Source organism: Bombina bombina, chromosome 6 (genome assembly GCF_027579735.1).
Source record: "Bombina bombina isolate aBomBom1 chromosome 6, aBomBom1.pri, whole genome shotgun sequence".
NCBI lineage: Eukaryota > Metazoa > Chordata > Amphibia > Anura > Bombinatoridae > Bombina > Bombina bombina.
Window position 1 is genome coordinate 661,937,327 of NC_069504.1, and position 25,808 is coordinate 661,963,134.

Here is a 25,808-nt window from a genome sequence, read left to right on the forward strand (position 1 = left end):
CTGAAAACAAATGAACGGTTCTCTCTTTAACAAAGGCCAAAACTTAAGAGCTCTGAGAATTGCACGGAGTTCTAAAATATTTATTGGTAATCTCGCCTCTTGAGATTTCCAAACCCCTTGTGCTGTCAGAGATCCCCAAACAGCTCCCCAACCTGAAAGACTCGCATCTGTTGTGATCACAGTCCAGGTTGGCTGAACAAAAGAAGCCCCTTGAAATAAACAATGGTGATCTATCCACCACGTCCGAGAGTGTCGTACATTGGGATTTAAGGATATTAATTGTGATATCTTTGTATAATCCCTGCACCATTGGTTCAGCATACAAAGCTGTAGAGGTCTCATGTGAAAACGAGCAAAGGGGATTGCGTCCGATGCTGCAGTCATGAGACCTAAAACTTCCATGCACATAGCCACTGAAGGGAATGACTGAGACTGAAGGTGCCGGCAGGCTGCAGCCAATTTTAAACGTCTCTTGTCTGTTAGATTCAGTGTCCATGACTCTGTCTCTATCTGGAAGCCTAAAAAGGTTACCTTTGTCTGAGGAATCAAGAAACTTTTTGGTAAATTGATCCTCCAACCATGTTTCCGAAGAAACAACACTAGTTGATTCGTGTGAGATTCTGCAGTACGTAAAGACTGAGCTAGTAGACAACTATTACAAATGACAATAATTTCTACAATTTTACAACAAATGCACTTAGCTTTGGTAGAATCGATGTCCGGCAGCAATGTTCCAGCAGAAACTTCTGAGGCAGGATCAGATTGAGACATCTTGCAAAATGTAAGAGAAAAAAACAACATATAAAGCAAAATTATCTATTTCCTTATGACAGTTTCAGGAATGGGAAAAAATGCAAATAGCATAGACCTCTGATAGAGAAAAAGGCAAGAGGAAAACATCAATGGGGTATTGAAATAATGAAAAAGTTTGGCGCCAAGTATGACGCACAACTTAACTTAAACTTTTTTGGCGCCAAAAATAACCGGAAATGACACACTCACGTCACTAATGATGCAACCGTGTGAAAGGTCTCGGCATCAAGTATGACGCCGGAAATGACGAAGTTGCGTCATAGACGTAAAAATATTTTCGCGCAAAGAATGACACAATAAAGTTTAGCATTTGACGCACGCGCGGGCCTAATACCATCCGCATATTGCAAGTAGTCAATTGGAAAAAAAAGATTAAGCCCCAGGTAAAAAAAAATGTTTATATTCCCCAAATATGAAACTGACAGTCTGCAGAAGGAAATACATTAACTTGACTCATGGCAAATATAAGTACAATACATATATTTAGAACTTTCTATAAATGCATAAAGTGCCAAACCATAGCTGAGGTGTCTTAAGTAATAAAAAACATACTTACCAAAAGACACCCATCCACATATAGAAGATAGCCAAACCAGTACTGAAACAGTAATCAGTAGAGGTAATGGTAAATTGAGAGTATATCGTCGATCTGAAAAGGGAGGTAGGAGATGAATCTCTACGACCGATAACAGAGAACCTATGAAATAGACCCCCATTAGGGAAATCATCGTATTCAATAAGTGATACTCCCTTCACGTCCCTCTGACATTCGCTGTACTCTGAGAGGAATCGGGCTTGAACAATGCTGAAAAGCGCATATCAACGTAGAAATCTTAGCACAAACTTACTTCACCACCTCCATAGGAGGCAAAGTTTGTAAAACTGAATTGTGGGTGTGGTGAGGGGTGTATTTATAGGCATTTTGTGGTTTGGAAAACTTTGCCCCTCCTGGTAGGATTGTATATCCCATACGTCACTAGCTCATGGACTCTTGCCAATTACATGAAAGAAAATTAGAAACTAGAGCAGAATTAGAGGGGGGATTAGAAGTATTTCGGTCTTGGACATGTTTATTTTTAGGTGGTGAGAGGCCATCCAGAAGGAAATACCAGATAAGCAGTTGCTGATGTGAGAATTGACAGAAGGAGAGAGTGCAGGGGTGAATAGGTAAATCTGGGTATCATCAGCAAAGAGGTGGTGGTTGAAGCCATAGCTGTTGAAACATTTACCCAGTGAAGACGTGTAAATACAGAAAAGTAAAGGATCCAGAACAGAGCCTTGAGGTACTCCAACAGACAGAGGCAATGGAGAGGAGTCACCAGCAAAAGAGAACGATAAGGATCTGTTATAGAGATAAGAGTAAATCCAGGAGAGGGCAGTGTCACAGAGACCAAGAGAGCTGAGTCCATAGGAGGAGGGGATGGTCAACAGTGTCAAGGGCAGCAGAGAGGTCAAGTAAGATGACTATAGAGTAGTAGCCGTTGTTTTTAGCAGAAAGAAGATTGTTAGTAACCTTGGTGAGGGCAGTCTTAGTTGAGTGTTGTGGACAGAAGCCAGATTGCAGGAGGTCAAGCAATGAGTTGGACAGGAAGTGGGTTTGGCAATCGAAAACTAGTTTTTCAAGGACTTTTGAAGCTAGCTGAAGCAGTGATATGGGGCGGTAGTTTGCAGGAGAGTTAGGGTCGAGAGAGGGTTCTTTTAAAGACACATACTGTGTACCATTACAGCTTGATACATACTAGGTTGGATGTCACACGCCATTACATCACGAGGAGGGGCGGACTCTCTTTTTGTAACGAACACTTCTGGAAAAGCAAGCTGCAACATTGTGTTGTTTTAACGACAAACTGTTTGTTTCAACCTGTAATGGTACACAGTATGGGTCTTTAAAGAGTTACCAGACCCCAGAGTTCATTAAAAATTAATATTACATTTGATGCAGAACATTTCCATTGATGGGGTCTGATTTTTGTTTTCCCTTTTTATTTTAATAGGAGTGGTAAAGGCACACAAGAAAGATTCAGGTGAATTATATTACTGCATTGAGAAGGAAGGCCAAAGGAAGTGGTACAAGAGGATGGCTGTTATCTTATCCCTTGAACAAGGGAACAAGCTTCGAGAACAGTTTGGTCTTGGTCCATATGAACCATTAACACCTCTTACTAAGGCATCAGATATCAGTCTAGGTAAGAGAAATGCTGCACTTTTTTGTTGATGATACTAAATTTACTAAAATTAGTATATTCAATGTTTGGTACATGCTCTACACCTTTACTAGTAATTCATTTTCTCAGTATAAATAAAATAACAAATTTAAACTAATTATAGATAAATATAATACCAATGAAATGAACATTCTTTCTTTCATAAAGTTGGTAAGACCCAACAATCCTTGACTCCTTTCAAATACCACTTTCAGATTATTTACATATATATATATATATATATATATATTTATCACTACATTTGAAATACATTTTACTGTGCTTGCAACCTGCTACCGAGATGGTGCTACACCCTGTGCTCACACAATCTGTGTGCTGGTGGAGGGCATGTACAAAAAGTTAGCATAAAAATTGTCTTAACTTTTAAAATAAGCATATTAGCAAACATGAATATTACAAAAATGTTTGAATTTGAAATGTACAGTAATGAATTCCCATTAAGATTTTAACCTACCTTTAGTTTTGAAAATCAAAATAATGATGTACAATATGTAAAATTTTAATTGGCACAATTTTTATCACACATATCCAGAAATTATTTGTAAAAATAATAACTTAGTAATGTAAATAGTTATTTTGGCTATCACATATTTTTCTGTAGACAACAGAACTTAACGAATTATCATTAAAGAAATGCAGATTTTGTAATATAGGAATTATTACTTGGCTATTTGCTTCAGTTGTAGTTAGAACATTTGTAAAGTTCAACATATTAGTATAATTTTGAGCTCATAGAAATTGTCTTAACAAAATTTGTAAAACGAGCTTCATGGCATTCTATAAATATCAGGTTTTATCCATCTTGTCAAAAACATGCTGTTTTTTTTTTTTTTTTGGTTAAATGTTGTCACTAAAAAACTAGACATGACTACTCTAAGAGAATGGCTTGGTCTACAGTGAGAAATTAAAGTATAAGTGTAATGCTGGTGAGAGGGAAAAATAGGAATTGCACATAAATACAGGGAAAAGAGTGGGTAATGGATATATATTTTATCTGGTTTAGCATATTGCTAGTCATATATATTTTTTTAATAATGATAGATGTATTCATATTTTATTAAATGCTTAGTTTTATGCTTTTAGTATTCTTAAGAATTTGCAATGCTTTGTTTTCTTGCCAAAGGCAGGGAGAGTCCCTGACATCATTCATTACTGTTGGGAATTCAACACCTGGCCATCAGGAGGAGGCAAAGACACACCAGTCAAAACTTATAAATGTCCCTCCCACTTCCACTACTCCCCCAGTCATTCTTTGCCTTGGTCAAACCAGGAGGTTGGCAAAAAATGTGCTCTGAAGATTCTGGAAGTCCTTTAATGAGTAGTTTCCCTACAAGACAGGACTGTGTTCAAAAGTAGCCTTGTAATCCTCATAGTAAGAGTTGTGGTGAAAGTTAGCTACTGGATGTCACAGTCTTCTCTGTCCTCCTCCCAGTAAATATCTGCTAATACCCCCTCAGGCAACCAGTGTTAGCTTACACTGCTTTCCTTTATTCCTCAGGTCCCTGTGAGATGTGGAAAGAGAATCTGTCAGACCTGGAAGTGCTGTGTCTGCTTCACAGAAAAGACCCTGGAGGGTAAATCCTTTTATTTTATTCACAAGAAGGGAACAGATGGTTAGGTGAACGTGTGGCACCTTATGTACCTCAGGAGGGTCTGGGGATTTGATATATCCACAATTTGGGGATATTTTTATTGTGAGCAGATGGATACTATTAATAGGTATGGTTAATTTTGACACCAGAGCTCCTGACAACATCATGGAAAACATTAGCCTTATGAATGGATCGGAGGGCTCTTACTTTTACATTTTATTTTAATAATGGGGCTTGTATGATATTTCTAATATAGCGGCATACAGCCGCCTCGCTCCTGAAGGTTGGTTCCTTTTGGTACTTTCGTGGCACGGCCGCTTCTCTGGGGCTTGATGAGCCATATTGGGCTTGATTTTTACAGCTTGTGTGCTCTACTATGTGTTTGTAGGATCTCTACTGGGGTTTGTATTGTTTGTGCCATCTGCCTACTCCGCTTCACATGCTTTCCTTTTGTCCTATGGGTGGGTCAGAGACGTGCCACACAGTTGGGCACTCTAGATCGTCCCCTATCGTGCCGATATTTTGCCTATTATCTGCAGCGCTCTGTGAGCCTCATAGGTTCCGCGGATGGCGGTGAGTACCCCCGCCTTAGAGGCAGTGGATTATATGTACAGGGAGCTGAGTGAAACAGCAGGATTTTCTCTAGGGCGTCTCTTAGTTGCGCATCGAACAATACTTGCAGCTAAGCTCAGAGCAGAAGATGGGTTCAGACCCCTTTAGGGATTTCCCACGGTTAACATACTTCGCTACAGAGGTGAAGGCAGCGAAGCGGAATCTTAAGAGAACGATAACCAGTGGTTAGATCTATATCTAGCATCTGTTTTTATCAGGCTGCACTTTTTGTTCCTCTATTTGTCGTCTCAGGGAAGGTCCCTATAGAGTAGTAGAATAGTAAACAGACGTTCAGTTTGATTTTAGTGTAAGGTGTTTACAGTTCACATTGCTAAGGGAACATTGTAGAATTTGGTTAGGATCCAAATCCCATTTTTCCTTCTTACTATAAGGAGAGTCCACGGCTTCATTCCTTACTGTTGGGAAATACTGAACCTGACCACCAGTAGGAGGCGCAAACACACCCCAGCCAAAGACTTAAATACTCCTCCCACTTCCCCCATCCCCCAGTCATTCTTTGCCTTTCGTCACTGGAGGATGGCAGAGAAGTGTCAGAAGATTTCGGAGTTGTTCCTCAGGGGAGATATACGCCCTTAGATATGGGACTGGAGTTTTAAGTAGTCTTGTCAGCCTCTCAGTGAGAGCATTGACGAAAGTTAGAGTCTGGAGATGCAGGGAGAGTCTTCCTGCGAACCCACTCAGACTGCCTGCTAACAGCTCCTTAAGCAATCAGTGTTGACAAGTTTCACTGTCTGCTTTTTCTTCACTCAAGTCCATGTCAGGAGCAATGCTACAAGACTGTCACACTTGAGAGGCTGTGTTTCTGTTCCACAGCATGGATTCTGGTAAGATCGTTTCAATTTTTACATATGTTGAATCTTAATAGAATTTGGGGTTAATATCTCAGGGAGGTTATTGAACAGTGGGGATTAATCAAATGCGATACTTTGATTTTATGCTGCTTTATGTGTGAATTTTTTTTGGCTCATAGACTGTTATGCGGTAATGGAACACACAGGTTTTTACTTTCACTTTGAACGCTGCGCAGCTTTTAGCTTGGTGCGTTTTTTCTCATAGCAAGGGCGGTCCTGCCTTGCGCACCACGTGACCAGGTGTGGTCACACTTTAGTTTTCTCTTTCCTGACCGAGCTAGCTGCCTGGGTCTAAGAGGTGGTGAGTGCCCCAGTCATTGGGAGTATAAAGGTGCACTTTTTGTGAGAGAGAGAAAAAAGATAATTTATTCTGTGTCCTACTGTTATTAGCGCAAGCTATGGAGGATTCTGATATGCTTGAGGGTACTCCCTCTATTCCTAATAGTAATACCTGTCTATATTGTGAGGAGGGCTTGGTATGCCCGCCCTCTCAACTATGTTCCATATGCATCAACAAGAAGGTTAACATCTTTAGTACTACTGAGCTGTCCACCTCTGAGGACTCGCCGTCCCGTCAGGTGCATACCCAACAGTCAGCTCCCTCATCAAATGCAGCTTCCCGTAGCACGCCTGATCCTCCGTCTAGAGGGAGCCTTTTACCATCAGACTTTACCGCGCAGTTAAAGACGGCGGTCTCTGAGGCTCTTAGTGCTTTGCCCTGCCAAGCGAAAGGTTAAACATAGCTCTCCGGTCCAGGGCTCATCCAGTGATTTATTTGATTTGTCTGTTTTTCAAGTATCCAAGGATGGGTCACACTCTGAGTCTTCAGAGGGTGAACTTTCTGGATCAGAGTCTGTTACCTCTAGGCCTCCGGCTGCGGAGGAGTCAGCCTATAGATTAAAGATGGAACACTTACGTTTTCTTCTAAAGGAGGTTCTGTTGACATTAGAGGTTTCAGAGGCCAAGTTGCCTGAAGAACCTTTGATCCCTAAATTAGACAACGATTCCTGTACCTGTAAAAATGGCGAACATTATTAAGAACGAGTGGGATAGAATTGGATCTTCCTTTTCTCCTTCATCTGCCTTTAAAAAATGAATCCCGGACTCTCAGCTGGAGTTGTGGGGCTCCGTCCCTAATATGGATGGCGCTATCTCCACGCTTGCCAAGCGTACTACTATCCCACTGGAGGATAGCTCGTCATTCAGAGAGCTGATGGAAACTTTTCTCTGAAAAATGTTTCAGCATACAAGATACTTGTGTCAACCGGCAGCGGCTGTTGCCTCGGTTGCTGGAGCTGCGGCCTACTGGTGCGACTCCTTAGCAGATTTAAGCGAGGTGAAGGGTCTCCTCTATGTTATCCAAAAAGAATAAAAAAGAATTAAAGCCGTGAGAATTGCTATTTCTTTTATCTGTGATGCAAACATGCAGATTATTCGCCTGAATGCTAAGATTCCCTGTTTCTCAGCACAGACCCGTCGTGCGCTCTGGCTGAAGTCCCGGTCTACGGACAGGACTTCTAAGTCTAGACTACTTTCCCTTCCTTTTAAGGGAAATATTTAATTTGGTCAAGGCCTGGACTCCATTATCTCCATGTTTACAGGGGGCAAGGGTGCCTTCCTACCGCAGGATAAAAAGAACAAATCTAAGGGACAAGGATCTAACTTTCGTTCCTTTCTTCTTGAAAAGTCCCAACATCAGCAGTCCTCCTCTAAGTCTGAGCAAACCAAGAGCACTTGGAAGCCGGCTCAATCCTGGAATAAATCCAAGCAGAATAAGAAGCCCGCCGAGACCAAGTCGGCATGAAGGGGCGGCCCCCGATCCAGCACTGGATCGTGTAGGGGCAGACTGTCGCTGTTTTCAGACGCTTGGTTCAGGGACATGCAGGATCCATGGGTCCTGGAGGTCATACCTCAGGGATACAAGATAGGTTTCAAATGTCATCCACCCAAGGGCAGATTTCTCCTCTCAAGCCTGTCTTCAAGACCAGAAAAGAGGTAAGCCTTTCTGGGGTGCGTGCAGGATGTGTCCTCCTCAGGGGTCATTGTCCCAGTTCCTATCGCAGAAAGAGGTTTGGGATACTATTCAAACCTGTTCATGGTCCCAAAGAAGCAGGAAACTTTCCGCCCGATTCTGGACCTAAAGTGCTTAAACAAGTTTCTAAATGTCCCCTCGTTCAAGATGGAGGCAATAAGGTCCATCCTTGCTCTAGTTAAGGAAGTACAGTTCATGACCACTATAGATCTGATGGATGTCTACCTTTACGTTCCAATCCACAAGGACCACTTCCAGGTCCTAAGGTTTGCGTTCCTGGATCAGCACTTCCAGTGTACTGCACTTCCGTTTGGTCTAGCTACTGCTCCAAGAATCTTTGCAAATGTTCTAGGGGCTCTCCTGGCCGTCACCAGAACACAAGGTATAGCAGAAGCTCCCTAATTGGACGACATTCTGGTTCAAGCGCCATCATTTCGTCTAGCGGAGGACCATTTGGTATCTTTTCTCTCTCTTCTTCAATCTCATAAATGGAAGATAAACTTAGAAAAGGGTTCTCTTATACCAAGCACCAGGGTGGAATTCCTGGGTACTATAATAGACTTAACAGACCAGAGACGTTGCAAGCTAGCTTCGGTATGTCTTGCCCTCCGGACCTCCTTAAGGCCATCTGTGGCTCAGTGTATGGAGGTAATTGGTCTCATGGTGTCCAGCATTGACATAATTCCCTTTGCCAGGTTCCGTCTTAGACCATTACAGCTGTGCATGCTGAGGCAGTGGAACGGCGTTCATTTGGATCTGTCTCAACAGATTTCCCTGGACAGTCAGTCGAGAGAATCGCTCTCTTGGTGGCTCTGTCTAGATCATCTGTCCAGAAGGACATCCTTTCTAAGACCATCCTGGGAAATTGTTACTACGAACGCGAGTCTATCAGGATGGGGAGCTGTTTGGGGTGCCAAGAAGGCAAAGGGCCTGTGGTCTCAGGAGGAACACTCCCTCCCGATCAACATTCTGGAACTTCGAGCAATCTACAATGCTCTGAAGGCTTGGCCTCTTCTGGGTTCGTCCCGGTTTATCAGATTCCTATCAGACAATATAACCTCAGTGGCTTACATCAACCAGCAGGGGGAAATGAGAAGCTCCCTAGCAATGAGGGAAGTATCTCGGATTCTGGAGTGGGTGGAAGCACACAACTGTTTGCTGTCAGCGATCCACATTACGGGTGTGGACAACTGGGAAGCGGATTTTCTCAGCAGATAATCCTTTCATCCGGGGGAATGGTCTCTCCATCCCAAAGTGTTTGCGGAGATATGCAATATGTGGGGGACGCCAGAGATAGATCTCATGGCGTCTCGTCTCATTACCAAGCTACCCAGATATGGGTCGAGGTCCAGGAATCCTCAGGTAGAGCTAATAGATGCATTAGCAGTGCCTTGGAGGTTGAGTCTAATCTCTCTTTTTCCGCCGTTATCACTCGTTCCTTGGGTAGTGGCCCGCATCAAGCAGGAGCCGGCATCAGTAATACTGATTGCTCCATTGTGGCCGCGAAGGATGTGGTTCGCGGATCTAGTAAGGATGTCATCTTTTCCTCCATGGAGGTTACCTTGTTGCAGTGACCTGCTGGAACAAGGTCCTTTTGTTAATCAAAATCAAGATTCTCTGAGGCTAACTGCGTGGAGATTAAACGCTTAGTCCTTGCCAAGGAAGGGTTTTCTGAGAGAGTTATTGATACTTTCATTGAAGCTCGTAAGCCTGTTACTCGTCGCATCTATCATAAGGTGTGGAGAACCTACTTATTCTGGTGTGAAGCGCTTGGATTTCCCTGGCATAAGGTTAAAGTTGACAGGATTCTATTGTTTCTCTAGGCCAGACTGGAGAAGGGTCTTTCTGCCAGTTCCCTGAGGGGACAGATTTCGGCCTTGTCTGTTTTACTGCACAAGAGACTCTCGGAGCTTCCAGATGTTCAGTCTCTTGTTAAGGCACTTATTATGATCAGACCTGTGTTCAGATCTACGGCTCCTCCTTGGAGTCTGAATCTGGTTCTTAAGGTGTTGCAACAGACTCCGTTTGAGCCTATGCATTCAATTGACATTAAGTTGTTGTCCTGGAAGGTTCTTTTTCTACTGGCTATTGCTTCAGCGCAGAGTTTCTGAGATTGCCGCTTTGCAATGTGAGCCTCCTTATCTGGTGTTCCACTCTGATAAGGCTGTCCTACATACTAAGTAAGGGTTTCTCCCTAAGTTTGTGTCAGACCGCAACATCAATCAAGAGGTTGTGGTTCCTTCCTTGTGTCCTAATCCTCCTCCTTAGAAGGAACGTTTGCTTCATAATTTGGATGTGGTTTGTGCCTTAAAGTTTTATCTTCAGGCTACTAAGGATTTTAGACAAACTTCTTCCTTGTTTGCCTATTCTGGGAAGCGTAAGGGTCAGAGAGTCTCTTCGACTTCCTTATCCTTTTGGTTGAGAAGTGTTATCTGCTTAGCTTATCAAACAGCGGGACATAAACCTCCTCAGAGAATTATGGCTCATTCTACTAAAGCAATGGCTTCCTCTTGGGCCTTTAAGAACGAGGCCTCTGGATCAGATTTGTAAGGCGGCTACCTGGTCCTCCTTGCATACTTTTTCTAAATTTTACAAGCTTCTCCTTCGGGAGAAAGGTTTTGTAGGCTGTGGTGCCCTAAGATTAGGGTCCGCCTCTCTTTTTGTCCCTCCCGTTATCATTCAGTGTCCTCTAGAGCTTGGGTATAAGTTTTCCAACAGTAAGGAATGAAGCTGTGGACTCTCCTTATATTAAGATGCTTACCAGATAATTTAATTTCCTTTTGTATAAGAAGAGTCCACGGCCCCCTGCCCGTGTTCTCCGATGGGTGGCCCCCTAAATTGTATTTTCTTCTAGCACCTTTTATACCCTGATATTCCTCCTACTGTTCATTGTTCCCTCGGCAGAATGACTGGGGGATAGGGGAAGTGGGACAGGTATTGAAGCCTTTGGCTGGGGTGTCTTTGCCTCCTCCTGGTGTCCAGGTTCAGTATTTCCCAACAATAAGGAATGAAGCCCTTGACTCTCCTTATTCAGAAGGAAATTAAATTATCTGGTAAGCATAATTTGTTTTTTATGTTTTGTAATTAGTCACATATTGGCTTTTATATAGGTAAGGGATCTGAGTGAGTCTATCTGCTTGATTATTTTTATAAGTCTTGAAGGAATCTAAATCTGCACATAACATATTTCTCTTGTAAGGTGTATCCAGTCCACGGGTTCATCCATTACTTGTGGGATATTCTCCTTCCCAACAGGAAGTTGCAGAGCTGTCTATATAGCTCCTCCCCTAAGCCCCACCTCCAGTCATTCTCTTGCAACTCTCGACAAGATAGGAAGTATCAAGAGTTATGTGGTGACTTAGTGTAGTTTTACCTTCAATCAAGAGTTTGTTATTTTTAAACGGTACCGGCGTTGTACTGTTTTGCTCTCAGGCAGAAATTAGAAGAAGAATTCTGCCTGGAGGTTTGATGATCTTAGCGGTTTGTAACTAAGGTCCATTGCTGTTCTCACACATAACTGAAGAGTATGGGACAACTTCAGTTGGGGGAACGGTCTGCAGATTACCTGCTTTGAGGTATGTTCAGTATTTTTATTTCTAGAGAGATGAAATGAGTTCTAGAAAATGCTGACAGAGCCTTGTGTATTTGAGGTAAGCCTGATGCAGTGATTTAACAGCAACTGGGATCATGCTTACTAAACAGGGTAATTCTCATGTTAATACTCATATTACTTAGTGACAAAACGTTTACATGACTTCATAAATAGGACGTTTTTTCTCTGAGGGAGATAACTCTTTATTTGGGGCCTAGTTTCCACATGGCTAATCAGATACTCCTAAAAGTATTTTCTTAAGGCCTCTCTGGCATCCAGTACATGGTGGGAGGGGCCTATTTTAGCACTCTAAATGCGCAGTTTTAATTCAAACTGAGACATCCAGCTTCCCTAGAGGAGTCCTCTGGCACCTGAGGACCATTACAAGGGGTTTATTTCTGCACGAGATCGTATTTGAGGGCAGGTAGGAGCCTCAGCAGAGCTGTGGCAGGGTGCTCAACTGTCTTTTAACGTTTTTTAACTTTTTTAAATCCGTTTCGGGGCAAGGGGTTAATCATCCATTTGCAAGTGGGTGCAATGTTGCTTTAGTCCCTTACACACACTGTAAAAATTTCAAAGACTTTACTATATTTTTACACTGTTTTGCAGTTTAAGTGTTAGTTTCTTTCATGTAATTAGCAAGAGTCCATGAGCTAGTGACGTATGGGATATACATTCCTACCAGGAGGGGCAAAGTTTCCCAAACCTTAAAATGCCTATAAATACACCCCTCACCACACCCACAATTCAGTTTTACAAACTTTGCCTCCGATGGAGGTGGTGAAGTAAGTTTGTGCTAGATTCTACGTTGATATGCGCTCCGCAGCAAGTTGGAGCCCGGTTTTCCTCTCAGCGTGAAGTGAATGTCAGAGGGATGTGAGGAGAGTATTGCCTATTTGAATGCAGTGATCTCCTTCTACGGGGTCTATTTCATAGGTTCTCTGTTATCGGTCGTAGAGATTCATCTCTTACCTCCCTTTTCAGATCGACGATATACTCTTATATATACCATTACCTCTGCTGATTTTCGTTTCAGTACTGGTTTGGCTTTCTACAAACATGTAGATGAGTGTCCTGGGGTAAGTAAATCTTATTTTCTGTGACACTCTAAGCTATGGTTGGGCACTTTGTTTATAAAGTTCTAAATATATGTATTCAAACATTTATTTGCCTTGACTCAGAATGTTCAACTTTCCTTATTTTTCAGACAGTCAGTTTCATATTTGGGATAATGCATTTGAATTAATCTTTTTTTTTTCTTACCTTCAAAATTTGATTCTTTTTTCCCTGTGGGCTGTTAGGCTCGCGGGGGCTGAAAATGCTTCATTTTATTGCGTCATTCTTGGCGCGGACTTTTTTGGCGCAAAAAATTCTTTTCCGTTTCCGGCGTCATACGTGTCGCCGGAAGTTGGGTCATTTTTTGACGTTATTTTGCGCCAAAAATGTCGGCGTTCCGGATGTGGCGTCATTTTTGGCGCCAAAAGCATTTAGGCGCCAAATAATGTGGGCGTCTTATTTGGCGCTAAAAAATAAGGGCGTCGCTTTTGTCTCCACATTATTTCAGTCTTATTTTTTCTTTGCTTCTGGTTGCTAGAAGCTTGTTCTTTGGCATTTTTTCCCATTCCTGAAACTGTCATTTAAGGAATTTGATCAATTTTGCTTTATATGTTGTTTTTTCTCTTACATATTGCAAGATGTCTCACGTTGCATCTGATTCAGAAGATACTACAGGAAAATCGCTGTCTAGTGCTGGAGCTACCAAGCTAAGTGTATCTGCTATATTTTTTGGTATCTGTTTCTCCAGCTGTTGTTTGTATTGCATGTCATGACAAACTTATTAATGCAGATAAAATTTCCTTTAGTACTGTTACATTACCTGTTGCTGTTCCGTCAACATCTAATTTTCAGAGTGTTCCTGATAAACATAAGAGATTTTATTTTTTAAATCCATTAAGAAGGCTATGTCTGTTATTTCTCCTTCTAGTTTACATAAAAGTCTTTTAAAACTTCTCTTTTTTCAGATGAATTTTTAAATGAACATCATCATTCTGATACTGATAATGGTTCTTCTGGTTCAGAGGTTTCTGTTTCAGAGGTTGATGCTGATAAATCTTTGTATTTGTTCAAGATGGAATTTATTCGTTCTTTATTTAAAGAAGTATTAATTGCATTAGAAATAGAGGATTCTGGTCCTCTTGATACTAAATCTAAACGTTTGAATAAGGTTTTTAAATCTCCTGTAGTTATTCCAGAAGTGTTTAATCTCCCTGATGCCATTTCTGAAGTAATTTCCAGGGAATGGAATAATTTGGGTAATTCTTTTACTCCTTCTAAACGTTTAAGCAATTATATCCTGTGCCATCTGACAGATTAGAGTTTTTTTGGGGACAAAATCCCTAAGGTTATGGGGCTGTCTCTACTCCTGCTAAATGTGCTACTATTCCTACGGCAGATAGTACTTCATTTAAGGATCCTTTAGATAGGAAAATTGAATCCTTTCTAAGAAAAGCTTACTTATGTTCAGGTAATCTTCTTAGACCTGCTATATTTTTAGCGGATGTTGCTGCAGCCTCAACTTTTTGGTTAGAAGCTTTAGCGCAACAAGTAACATATCATAATTTTATAGCATTATTATTATTCTATAACATGCTAATAATTTTATTGGTGATACCATCTTTTGATATCATTAGAGTTGATGTCAGGTATATGTCTCTAGCTATTTAAGCTAGAAAAGCTTTATGGATTAAACTTGGAATGCTGATATGTCTTCTAAGTCAACTTTGCTTTCCCTTTCTTTCCAGGGTAATAAATTATTATCTCAACTGCTTCTGGAAGGAAGGGAACTTTTTTACCAAAGGATAAAAAATCTAAGGTAAATTTAGGTCTAATCATTTTCGTTCCTTTCCTCATGATAAGGAACAAAAGCCTGATCCTTCATCCTCAGGAAAGGTATCAGTTTGGAAACTATTTCCAGTTTGGAGTATATCCAAGCCTTATAGAAAACCTATAGCCAGCTCCTAAGTACCCATGAAGGTGCAGACCTTATTCCAGCTCAGCTGGTATGGGGCAGATTACGTTTTCTTCAAAGTTATTTGGATCAATTCCGTTCTCAATCTCTGGTTTCAGAACATTGTTTCAGAAAGGTACAGAATTGGCTTCAGTTAAGGCCTCCTGCTAAGAGATTTTTTTCTTTCCCGTGTCCCAGTTATCACAGCAAAGGCTCAGCATTTCTGAAATGTGTTTCAGATCTAGAGTTGGCTGGAGTAATTATGCCAGTTCCAGTTCTGGAACAGGGGCTGGGGTTTTATTTTATCTCTTCATTGTACCAAAGAAGGTCAATTCCTTCAGACCAGTTCCGGATCTATCAATATTGAATCGTTATGTAAAGATACCAACATTCAAGATGGTTACTGTAGGACTATCCTGCCTTCTGTTTAGCAAGGGCATTATTTGTCTACAATAGATTTACAGGATGTGTATCTGCATATTCCGATTCATCCAGATCACTTTTAGTGTCTGAGATTCTCTTTTTAGACAAGCATTACCAGTTTTGTGGCTCTACCGTTTGGCCTAGCCTCAGTTCCAAGAATTTTTTTGGTTCTCGGTGCCCTTCTTTCTGTAATCAGAGAACAGGGTTTTGGTATTTCCTTATTGGACGATATCTGGGTACTTGCTCAGTCTTCTCATTTTCAAGGAATCTCATACGAATCGACTTGTGCTGTTTCTTCAAGTTCATGGTTGGAGGATCAATTTACCAATCAGTTCATTGATTCCTCAGACAAGGGTAACCTTTTTAGGTTTCTAGATAGATTCAGTGTCTATGACTCTGTCCTTGTCAGACAAGAGAAGTTTAACATTGATATCAGCTTGTCAAAACCTTCAGTCAAAATCATTCCCTTTGGTAGCCTTATGCATGGAAATTTTAGGTCTTAGGACTGCCGCATCAGATGCGATCTCCTTTGCTCATTTTCACATGCGACCTCTTCAGCTCTGTATGCTGAACCAATGGTGCAGGGATTACTCAAAGATATCTCAATTAATATCTTTAAACCGATTATACGACACTCTCTGACTTGGTGGACAGATCACCATCGTTTAGTTCAGGGGGCTTCTTGTTCTTCCGACCTGGACTATAATCTCAACAGATACAAGTCTTACAGGTTGGGGAGCTGTGTGGGGGTATCTGACGGCACAAGGGGTTTGGGAATCTCAGGAGGTGAGATTTCCGATCAATATTTTGGAACTCCGTGCAATTTTCAGAGCTCTTCAGTTTTGGCCTCTTCTGAAGAGAGAGTTGTTCATTTGTTTTCAGATAAACAATGTCACAACTGTGGCATACATCAATCATCAAGGAGGGACTCACAGTCCTCTGGCTATGAAAGAAGTATCTCGAATTTTGGTTTGGGCGGAATCCAGCTCCTGTCTAATCTCTGCGGTTCATACCCCAGGTATGGACAATTGGAAAGCGGATTATCTCAGTCGCCAAACGTTGCACCTGGGCGAATGGTCTTCACCCAGAGGTATTTCCTCAGATTGTTCAAATGTGGGAACTTCCAGAAATAGATCTGATGGCTTCTCATCTAAACAAGAAACTTCCCTGGTATCTGTCCGGATCCCGGGATCCTCGGGCGGAGGCAGTGGATGCATTATCTCTTCCTTACAAGTGTCATCCTGCCTATATCTTTCCGCCTCTAGTTCTTCTTCCAAGGGTATTCTCCAATGTTCTAAGGAATGCTCGTTTGTCCTGCTGGTAGCTCCAGCATGGCCTCACAGGTTTTGGTATGCGGATCTTGTCCGGATGGCCTCTTGCCGGCTGTGGACTCTTCCGTTAAGACCAGTCTTTCTGTCTCAAGGTTCTTTTTTCCATCAGGATCTCAAAACCTTAGTTTTAAGGTGTGGAGTTTGAACGCTTGATTGTTGGTCAAAGAGGTTTCTCTGACTCTGTGATTGATACTATGTGACAGGTTCGTAAATCTGTATCTAGAGAGATATATTATAGAGTCTGGAAGACTTATATTTCTTCAGGATGGTTTAGATAAAGGTTTGTCCGCAAGTTTCTTGTAAGACAAATCTCTGCTCTTTCTGTTCTTTTTCACAGAAGGATTACTAATCTTCCTGATATTCATTGTTTTGTACAACCTTTGGTTCGTATAAAACTTGTCATTAAGTCAATTTCTCCTCCTTGGAGTTTGAATTTGGTTCTGGGGGCTCTTCAAGCTCCTCCTTTTGAACCCATGCATTCTTTGGTCGTTATATAACTTTCTTGGAAAGTTTTGTTTCTTTTGGCCATCTCTTCTGCCAGAAGAGTCTCTGAATTATCTACTATTTTTTGTGAGTCTCCTTTTCTGATTTTGCATCAGGATAAGGCGGTGCTGCGAACTTCTTTTGAATTTTTTACCTAAGGTTGTGAATTCTAACAACATTAGTAGAGAAATTGTGGTTCCTTCATTATGTCCTAATCCTATGAATTCTAAGGAGAAATCATTGCATTCTTTGGATGCTGTTAGAGCTTTGTAATATTATGTTGAAGCTACTAAGTCTTTCCGAAAGACTTCTAGTCTATTTGTCATCTTTTCCGGTTCTAGAAAAGACCAGAAAGCTTCTGCCATTTCTTTGGCATCTTGGTTGAAATCTTTATTTCATCATGCCTATGTTGAGTCGGGTAACACTCCGCCTCAAAGGATTACAGCTCATTCTACTAGGTCAGTTTCTACTTCCTGGGCGTTTAAGAATGAAGCTTCGGTTGATCAGATTTGCAAAACAGCAACTTGGTCCTCTTTGCATACTTTTACTAAATTCTACCATTTTGATGTGTTTTCTTCTTCTGAAGCAGTTTTTGGTAGAAACGTACTTCAGGCAGTGGTTTCAGTTTGAATCTTCTGCTTATGTTTTTTCATTAAATTTTATTCTGGGTGTGGATTATTTTCAGCAGGAATTGGCTGTCTTTATTTTATCCCTCCCTCTCTAGTGACTCTTGTGTGGAAAGATCCACATCTTGGGTAGTCATTATCCCATACGTCACTAGCTCATGGACTCTTGCTAATTACATGAAAGAAAACATAATTTATGTAAGAACTTACCTGATAAATTCATTTCTTTCATATTAGCAAGAGTCCATGAGGCCCGCCCTTTTTTGTGGTGGTTTTGATTTTTTTGTATAAAGCACAATTATTCCAATTCCTTATTTTATATGCTTTCGCACTTTTTTCTTATCACCCCACTTCTTGGCTATTCGTTAAACTGAATTGTGGGTGTGGTGAGGGGTGTATTTATAGGCATTTTAAGGTTTGGGAAACTTTGCCCCTCCTGGTAGGAATGTATATCCCATACGTCACTAGCTCATGGACTCTTGCTAATATGAAAGAAATGAATTTATCAGGTAAGTTCTTACATAAATTATGTTTTTTTTCTCTTAAAGGCACAGTAACGTTTTTATTTAATTGCTGTTTCACTTTTATTAAAGTGTTTTCCAAGCTTGCTTGTCTCATTACTAGTCTGTTAAACATGTCTGACATAGAGGAAACTCCTTGTTCAATATGTTTAGAAGCCATGGTGGAACCCCCTCTTAGGATGTGTACCAAATGTACTGAAATTTCCATAAACTATAAAGACCATATTATGGCGCTTAAAGATTTATCTCCAGAGGTTTCTCTGACTGAAAAAAGGGAGATTATGCCATCTAGCTCTCCCCATGTGTCAGGACCTATAACTCCCGCTCAAGTGACACCAAGTACATCTAGCGCGTCTAATTCTTTTACCTTACAGGACATGGCGGCAGTTATGAATACTACCCTCACAGAGGTATTGTCCAAACTGCCAGGGTTACAAGGAAAGCGAGACAGCTCTGGGGCTAGAACTAATACAGAGCTTTCTGACGCTTTAATGCCTGTGTCCGATATACCCTCACAATACTCAGAAGCCGAGGCAGGTGAGCTTCTATCCGTGGGTGACATTTCAGACTCAGGGAAGGCGTTACTTCAGTCTGATTCTGAAATGACAGCGTTTAAATGTAAGCTTGAACACCTCCGCTTATTGCTTAGGGAGGTTTTAGCGACTCTGGATGACTGTGACCCATTGTGGTTCCAGAGAAATTGTGTAAAATGGACAAATACTTTGCAGTGCTTGTTTACACTGATGTTTTTCCAGTCCCTAAGAGGTTTTCGGAAATTATTACTAAGGAATGGGATAGACCAGGTGTGCCGTTCTCTCCCCCTCCTGCTTTCAAAAAGATGTTTCCCATAGATGCCGCCATACAGGACTCGTGGCAGACGGTCCCTAAGGTGGAGGGAGCAGTCTCTACCTTAACTAAGCGTACAACTATCCCTGTCGAGGACAGTTATGCTTTCCTAGATCCTATGGATAAAAAATTGGAGGGTCTCCTTAAGAAAAATTTTATACATCAAGGTTTTATTCTCCAGCCTCTTGTATGCATTGCCCCAGTTACTGCTGCAGCGGCTTTTTGGTTCGAATCTCTTGAGGAGGCTCTGCAGGTAGAGACCCCGTTAGACGATATTCTAGACAGGATTAAAGTTCTTAAGTTAGCTAATTCCTTTATTTCTGACGCCGTGTTTCAGTTAACCAAAATAACTGCTAAGAATTCAGGTTTTGGCGCGTAGGGCGCTATGGCTTAAGTCCTGGTCAGCAGACGTTACTTCAAAGTCTAAGCTTCTTAACATCCCCTTCAAGGGACAGACCCTATTTGGGCCTGGTCTGAAGGAGATAATTTCTGATATTACTGGAGGAAAAGGTCACGCCCTTCCTCAGGATAGGTCCAATAAGTTAAGGACCAAACAGAATAATTTTCGTTCCTTTCGAAACTTCAAGAGTGGCGCAGCTTCAACTTTCTCTAATGCAAAACAAGAGGGAAATTTCGCCCAGTCCAAACCAGTCTGGAGACCTAACCAGGCTTGGAACAAGGGGAAGCAGGCCAAGAAACCTGCGGCTGCCTCTAAGACAGCATGAAGGAGTAGCCCCCGATCCGGGACCGGATTTAGTAGGGGGCAGACTTTCTATCTTCGCCCAGGCTTGGACAAGAGACGTCCAGGATCCCTGGGCGCTAGAGATTGTTTCCCAGGGATATCTTCTGGAATTCAAAGGTTCATCTCTAAAGGGGAGATTTCATCTCTCACAACTATCTGTAAACCAGATAAAAAGAGAGGCATTCTTACGTTGCGTTCAAGACCTACTGGTTATGGGAGTGATCCACCCAGTTCCAAGAGAGGAACAGGGGCTGGGTTTCTATTCAAACCTGTTTATAGTTCCTAAAAAAGAGGGAACTTTCAGACCTATCTTGGATCTCAAGATCCTAAACAAATTTCTCAGGATCCCATCCTTCAAGATGGAGACAATCCGAACCATCCTCCCTATGATCCAGGAGGGTCATTATATGACTACCGTGGACTTAAAGGATGCTTATCAACACATTCCGATTCACAGAGATCATCATCAGTTCCTCAGGTTCGCCTTCCTAGACAGGCATTACCAGTTTGTGGCTCTTCCCTTCGGGTTAGCCACGGCACCAAGAATCTTTACGAAGGTTCTAGGGTCCCTTCTGGCGGTTCTAAGAGATCATCATCAGTTCCTCAGGTTCGCCTTCCTAGACAGGCATTACCAGTTTGTGGCTCTTCCCTTCGGGTTAGCCACGGCACCAAGAATCTTTACGAAGGTTCTAGGGTCCCTTCTGGCGGTTCTAAGGCCGCGGGGCATAGCGGTAGCCCCTTACCTAGACAACATTCTGATTCAGGCGTCGACTTTTCAAATCGCCATGTCCCATACGGACATTGTTCTGGCCTTTCTGAGGTCTCACGGGTGGAAAGTGAACATAGAAAAGAGTTCTCTCTCTCCTCTCACAAGAGTTTCCTTCCTAGGAACTCTGATAGATTCAGTAGAAATGAAAATTTTTCTGACAGAAGTCAGGATATCAAAGCTTCTAACCTCTTGCCGTGCTCTTCATTCCACTTCTCGGCCATCAGTGGCTCAGTGTATGGAAATGATCGGCCTAATGGTAGCGGCAATGGACATAGTTCCGTTTGCCCGCCTACATCTCAGACCACTACAACTTTGCATGCTCAACCAGTGGAATGGGGACTACACAGATTTGTCTCCTCTGTTAGATCTGGATCAAGAGACCAGGGATTCTCTTCTCTGGTGGTTATCTCGGGTCCATCTGTCCAGGGGAATGAGTTTCCGCAGGCCAGAGTGGACTATAGTGACGACAGATGCCAGCCTTCTGGGCTGGGGCGCAGTCTGGAACTCCCTGAAAGCTCAGGGTTCGTGGACTCAGGAGGAAGCCCTCCTTCCGATAAACATTCTAGAACTAAGAGCGATATTCAATGCTCTTCAGGCTTGGTCTCAACTAGCTGCGGCCAAGTTCATCAGATTTCAGTCGGACAATATCACGACTGTAGCCTATATCAACCATCAGGGGGGAACAAGGAGTCCCCTGGCCATGATGGAGGTTTCCAAGATAATTCTATGGGCAGAGGTTCACTCTTGCCATCTCTCAGCTATCCATATCCCAGGAGTAGAGAACTGGGAGGCGGATTTTCTAAGTCGGCAGACTTTTCATCCGGGGGAGTGGGAGCTCCATCCGGAGGTATTTGCCCAGCTGATTCAACTATGGGGCAAACCAGAACTGGATCTGATGACGTCTCTTCAGAATGCCAAGCTTCCTTGTTACGGGTCCAGGTCAAGGGATCCCCAGGCAGCGCTGATAGATGCTCTAGCAGTGCCCTGGTCCTTCAGCCTGGCTTATGTGTTTCCACCGTTTCCTCTCCTCCCTCGTCTGATCGCCAAGATCAAGCAGGAGAGAGCTTCAGTGATTTTGATAGCGCCTGCGTGGCCACGCAGGACTTGGTATGCGGATCTGGTGGACATGTCATCCTTTCCACCATGGACTCTAGCGCTGAGGCAGGACCTTCTACTCTAAGGTCCATTCAAACATCCAAATCTAATTTCTCTGCGTCTGACTGCTTGGAGATTGAACGCTTGATTTTATAAAAACGTGGTTTCTCCGAGTCGGTCATTGATACCTTGATTCAGGCTCGAAAGCCTGTCACCAGGAAAATCTATCATAAGATATGGTGTAAATATCTTCATTGGTGTGAATCCAAGGGTTACTCGTGGAGTAAGGTCAGGATTCTTAGGATACTATCTTTTCTCCAAGAAGGATTGGAAAAGGGATTATCGGCTAGTTCCTTAAAGGGACAGATTTCTGCTCTGTCTATTCTTTTGCACAAGCGCCTGGCTGATGTTCCAGACTTTCAGGCGTTTTGTCAGGCTTTGGTTAGAATCAGGCCTGTGTTTAAACCTGTTGCTCCGCCATGGAGTTTAAATTTAGTTCTTAAAGTTCTTCAAGGGGTTCCGTTTGAACCCTTGCATTCCATAGATATCAAGCTTTTATCTTGGAAAGTTCTGTTTTTAGTAGCTATCTCTTCGGCTCGAAGAGTTTCAGAGTTATCTGCCTTGCATTGTGATTCCCCTTATCTGACCTTCCATGCAGATAAGGTAGTTTTGCGTACCAAACATGGGTTTCTTCCTAAGGTAGTATCTAATAGGAATATTAATCAGGAAATTGTTGTTCCGTCACTGTGTCCTAATCCTTCTTCAAGGAAGGAACGTCTGTTACACAATCTTGACGTGGTTCGTGCTTTAAAGTTTTATTTGCAAGCTACTAAGGATTTTCGTCAAACATCTGCATTGTTTGTTGTCTACTCTGGAAAGAGGAGAGGCCAAAAGGCTTCGGCAACTTCTATTTCTTTTTGGCTAAGAAGCATAATCCGTTTAGCTTATGAGACTGCTGGCCAGCAGCCTCCTGAAAGAATTACAGCTCATTCTACTAGAGCGGTAGCTTCCACATGGGCTTTTAAAAATGAGGCCTCTGTTGAACAGATTTGTAAGGCGGTAACTTGGTCTTCGCTTCATACTTTTTCCAAATTTTACAAATTTGATACTTTTGCTTCTTCGGAGGCTATTTTTGGGAGAAAGGTCTTACAGGCAGTGGTGCCTTCCGTTTAAGTACCTGCCTTGTCCCTCTCTTCATCCGTGTCCTAAAGCTTTGGTATTGGTATCCCACAAGTAATGGATGAACCCATGGACTGGATACACCTTACAAGAGAAAACAAAATTTATGCTTACCTGATAAATTTCTTTCTCTTGTGGTGTATCCAGTCCACGGCCCGCCCTGTCACTTTAAGGCAGGTGATTTTATTTTTTAAACTACAGTCACCACTGCACCCTATAGTTTCTCCTTTTTCCTACTTGTCTTCGGTCGAATGACTGGAGGTGGGGCTTAGGGTAGGAGCTATATAGACAGCTCTGCTGTGGGTGTCCTCTTGCAACTTCCTGTTTGGAAGGAGAATATCCCACAAGTAATGGATGAACCGGTGGACTGGATACACCACAAGAGAAAGAAATTTATCAGGTAAGCATAAATTTTGTTTTTTTATGTTTTTGTCAGCATCATTAGCAGCTAATGTTGTTAATGATTGTTATATATCGAAGGGATCTGAGTTAATCTATCTGTATGATCCTTTATCTATTGCTTATCTTTTTAGTTTTGAAGGAAGCTAAATTTATTCTGCTATCCCCAGTAGCATTTTTTCCTTCAGAGCCCTCCACCTCTCAGGATCTTGCAACCCAGTTATGCAGTTAGTCCCGGTCCACTAATGTTGCTCAAGCAGTACCCTGCGGTTCAGCGCTGTCCATTCTGGGGGTATTTAGTTTCCAGGGGTGTTTGTAGCACAGTTACAGTCAGCCTTTTCTTCTGAGCTGAGTGCTTTACCCATCTCGGGTAAGAGAAAGAGGTTTATCACATTTCCTCAGATAATAGGACTCAGTACTCCTTTAGAGCCTGCGTTGGTCGGGTTATCTCTACTTTAGATCTAAAGTTCCTGCTGCAGAGTCTCAGTGATATGTGCAAGACACATCATACACAAGGGCATTTCAGCCCATCTCTCCATTCCACCTGCAGTTCCAGTTGAAGGGAAGGATTGCCATTGGGTATTATTCAGAAGCCCTGCAGGCAGAAAAACTAACACTGCACACATCCGGTGGGGATCTTCCACACAGCCAGCTGGTTTGCTGTAGAATACCAGCCTGCTCCTGTTGGCACAATAGAGTGCCGCCAATTTTGTGAGTACCCTTAATCTGCTGCTATTTGGATTTATTTATCTTTTTTGACCTACACATGTGGCGCCTCTGTTTTTGTTTTTGTCTTAACATCATAGAAGTACATCATCCCCTTGGGTGACGACAGAGAGCGGCCTATCAAGTTCTGGGACGTCTGAGGATACCTGTTGGACTTAACATATCTGGCTTGTCTAATCTATCTATCTATTCATTTTATTGTGTATTATTTTATTGTGTATTATTTTTATTTGCACATACAGGGTTTTTTATATATCATACTGTGTTTATGTATTTATATCTTTAGCGCCTCTTATAGAAGCCCAGTGATTTACATCACGGTTACTTCTTCATTTGTTTTTATTTTTTTACTGACTCAAGATGTATCTGGATCTAACCACCTTCCGAGTCTAAGATCCTTAGGCTGGACAGGATTTATGATTTTTAGTCCCAGGGCTACTGAGCGCATTCCTTTCCAGCTCGCATGGCGGACAATATTTCTTTGAAATGGGAGAAGCATGGAAACTGTACTCTCTATCCTTTTGTGGTTTCTCCTCTTCTGGGATAGTTCTGGCCTAGATCCAAGGGTCGATTATCTTGCATTTTTCTCTCCCCTTTACTCATTCAGGGGGCAGAGTTCTCCAGACTCTTGCATGCCTGACAAACACTAGAGTTGCTAGCAGTTCTTGCATCCCTCCCCTGATAACAGGTCGGGGGTTGGATAGATTAGCCCCCGATCAGGGACTGGAATAAGTAGAGCTCAGACTGTGGTCCTCTGTCAAGCTATTACTATCATATCTATTTGGGTTCTCAAGAAGGAGGTAACGTTTAGTCCCTTTCTGGACTTATTGTGTTTCTATTCTGAGGGTTCTGTCCTTCAATGGAGACTATCCTATCCTACTTTCGTTAGTTCAGGAAGGTCAAATTTGGACCTCAACCGTCCTGAGGGATACATCCTTCATGTTCCATTCATCAGGAACCATTTCTTTCATGTAATTAGCAAGAGTCCATGAGCTAGTGACGTATGGGATATACATTCCTACCAGGAGGGGCAAAGTTTCCCAAACCTCAAAATGCCTATAAATACACCCCTCACCACACCCACAATTCAGTTTTACAAACTTTGCCTCCGATGGAGGTGGTGAAGTAAGTTTGTGCTAGATTCTACGTTGATATGCGCTCCGCAGCAAGTTGGAGCCCGGTTTTCCTCTCAGCGTGCAGTGAATGTCAGAGGGATGTGAGGAGAGTATTGCCTATTTGAATGCAGTGATCTCCTTCTACGGGGTCTATTTCATAGGTTCTCTGTTATCGGTCGTAGAGATTCATCTCTTACCTCCCTTTTCAGATCGACGATATACTCTTATATATACCATTACCTCTGCTGATTCTCGTTTCAGTACTGGTTTGGCTTTCTACAAACATGTAGATGAGTGTCCTGGGGTAAGTAAATCTTATTTTCTGTGACACTCTAAGCTATGGTTGGGCACTTTGTTTATAAAGTTCTAAATATATGTATTCAAACATTTATTTGCCTTGACTCAGAATGTTCAACATTCCTTATTTTTCAGACAGTCAGTTTCATATTTGGGATAATGCACTTGAATTAATCATTTTTTTCTTACCTTCAAAAATTTGACTCTTTTTTTTCCCTGTGGGCTGTTAGGCTCGCGGGGGCTGAAAATGCTTCATTTTATTGCATCATTCTTGGCGCGGACTTTTTTGGCGCAAAAAATTATTTTCCGTTTCCGGCGTCATACGTGTCGCCGGAAGTTGCGTCATTTTTTGACGTTATTTTGCGCCAAAAATGTCGGCGTTCCGGATGTGGCGTCATTTTTGGCGCCAAAAGCATTTAGGCGCCAAATAATGTGGGCGTCTGATTTGGCGCTAAAAAATATGGGCGTCGCTTTTGTCTCCACATTATTTCAGTCTCATTTTTTCATTGCT

The 25,808-nt window shown here is 42.2% G+C and overlaps 1 protein-coding gene across 3 annotated transcripts in view; it reads left to right on the top strand.

The window, feature by feature from the left end:
* Positions 1-25,808, top strand: part of LOC128663412 (TP53-binding protein 1) — an 816,604-nt gene that overhangs the window by 650,006 nt on the left and 140,790 nt on the right. For all 3 annotated transcript variants that reach the window (XM_053717732.1, XM_053717733.1, XM_053717734.1), the window contains exon 12: positions 2,808-2,999. In XM_053717732.1, coding sequence (XP_053573707.1) covers positions 2,808-2,999 — 192 coding nt within the window. The remainder of the gene's footprint in view (positions 1-2,807; positions 3,000-25,808) is intronic.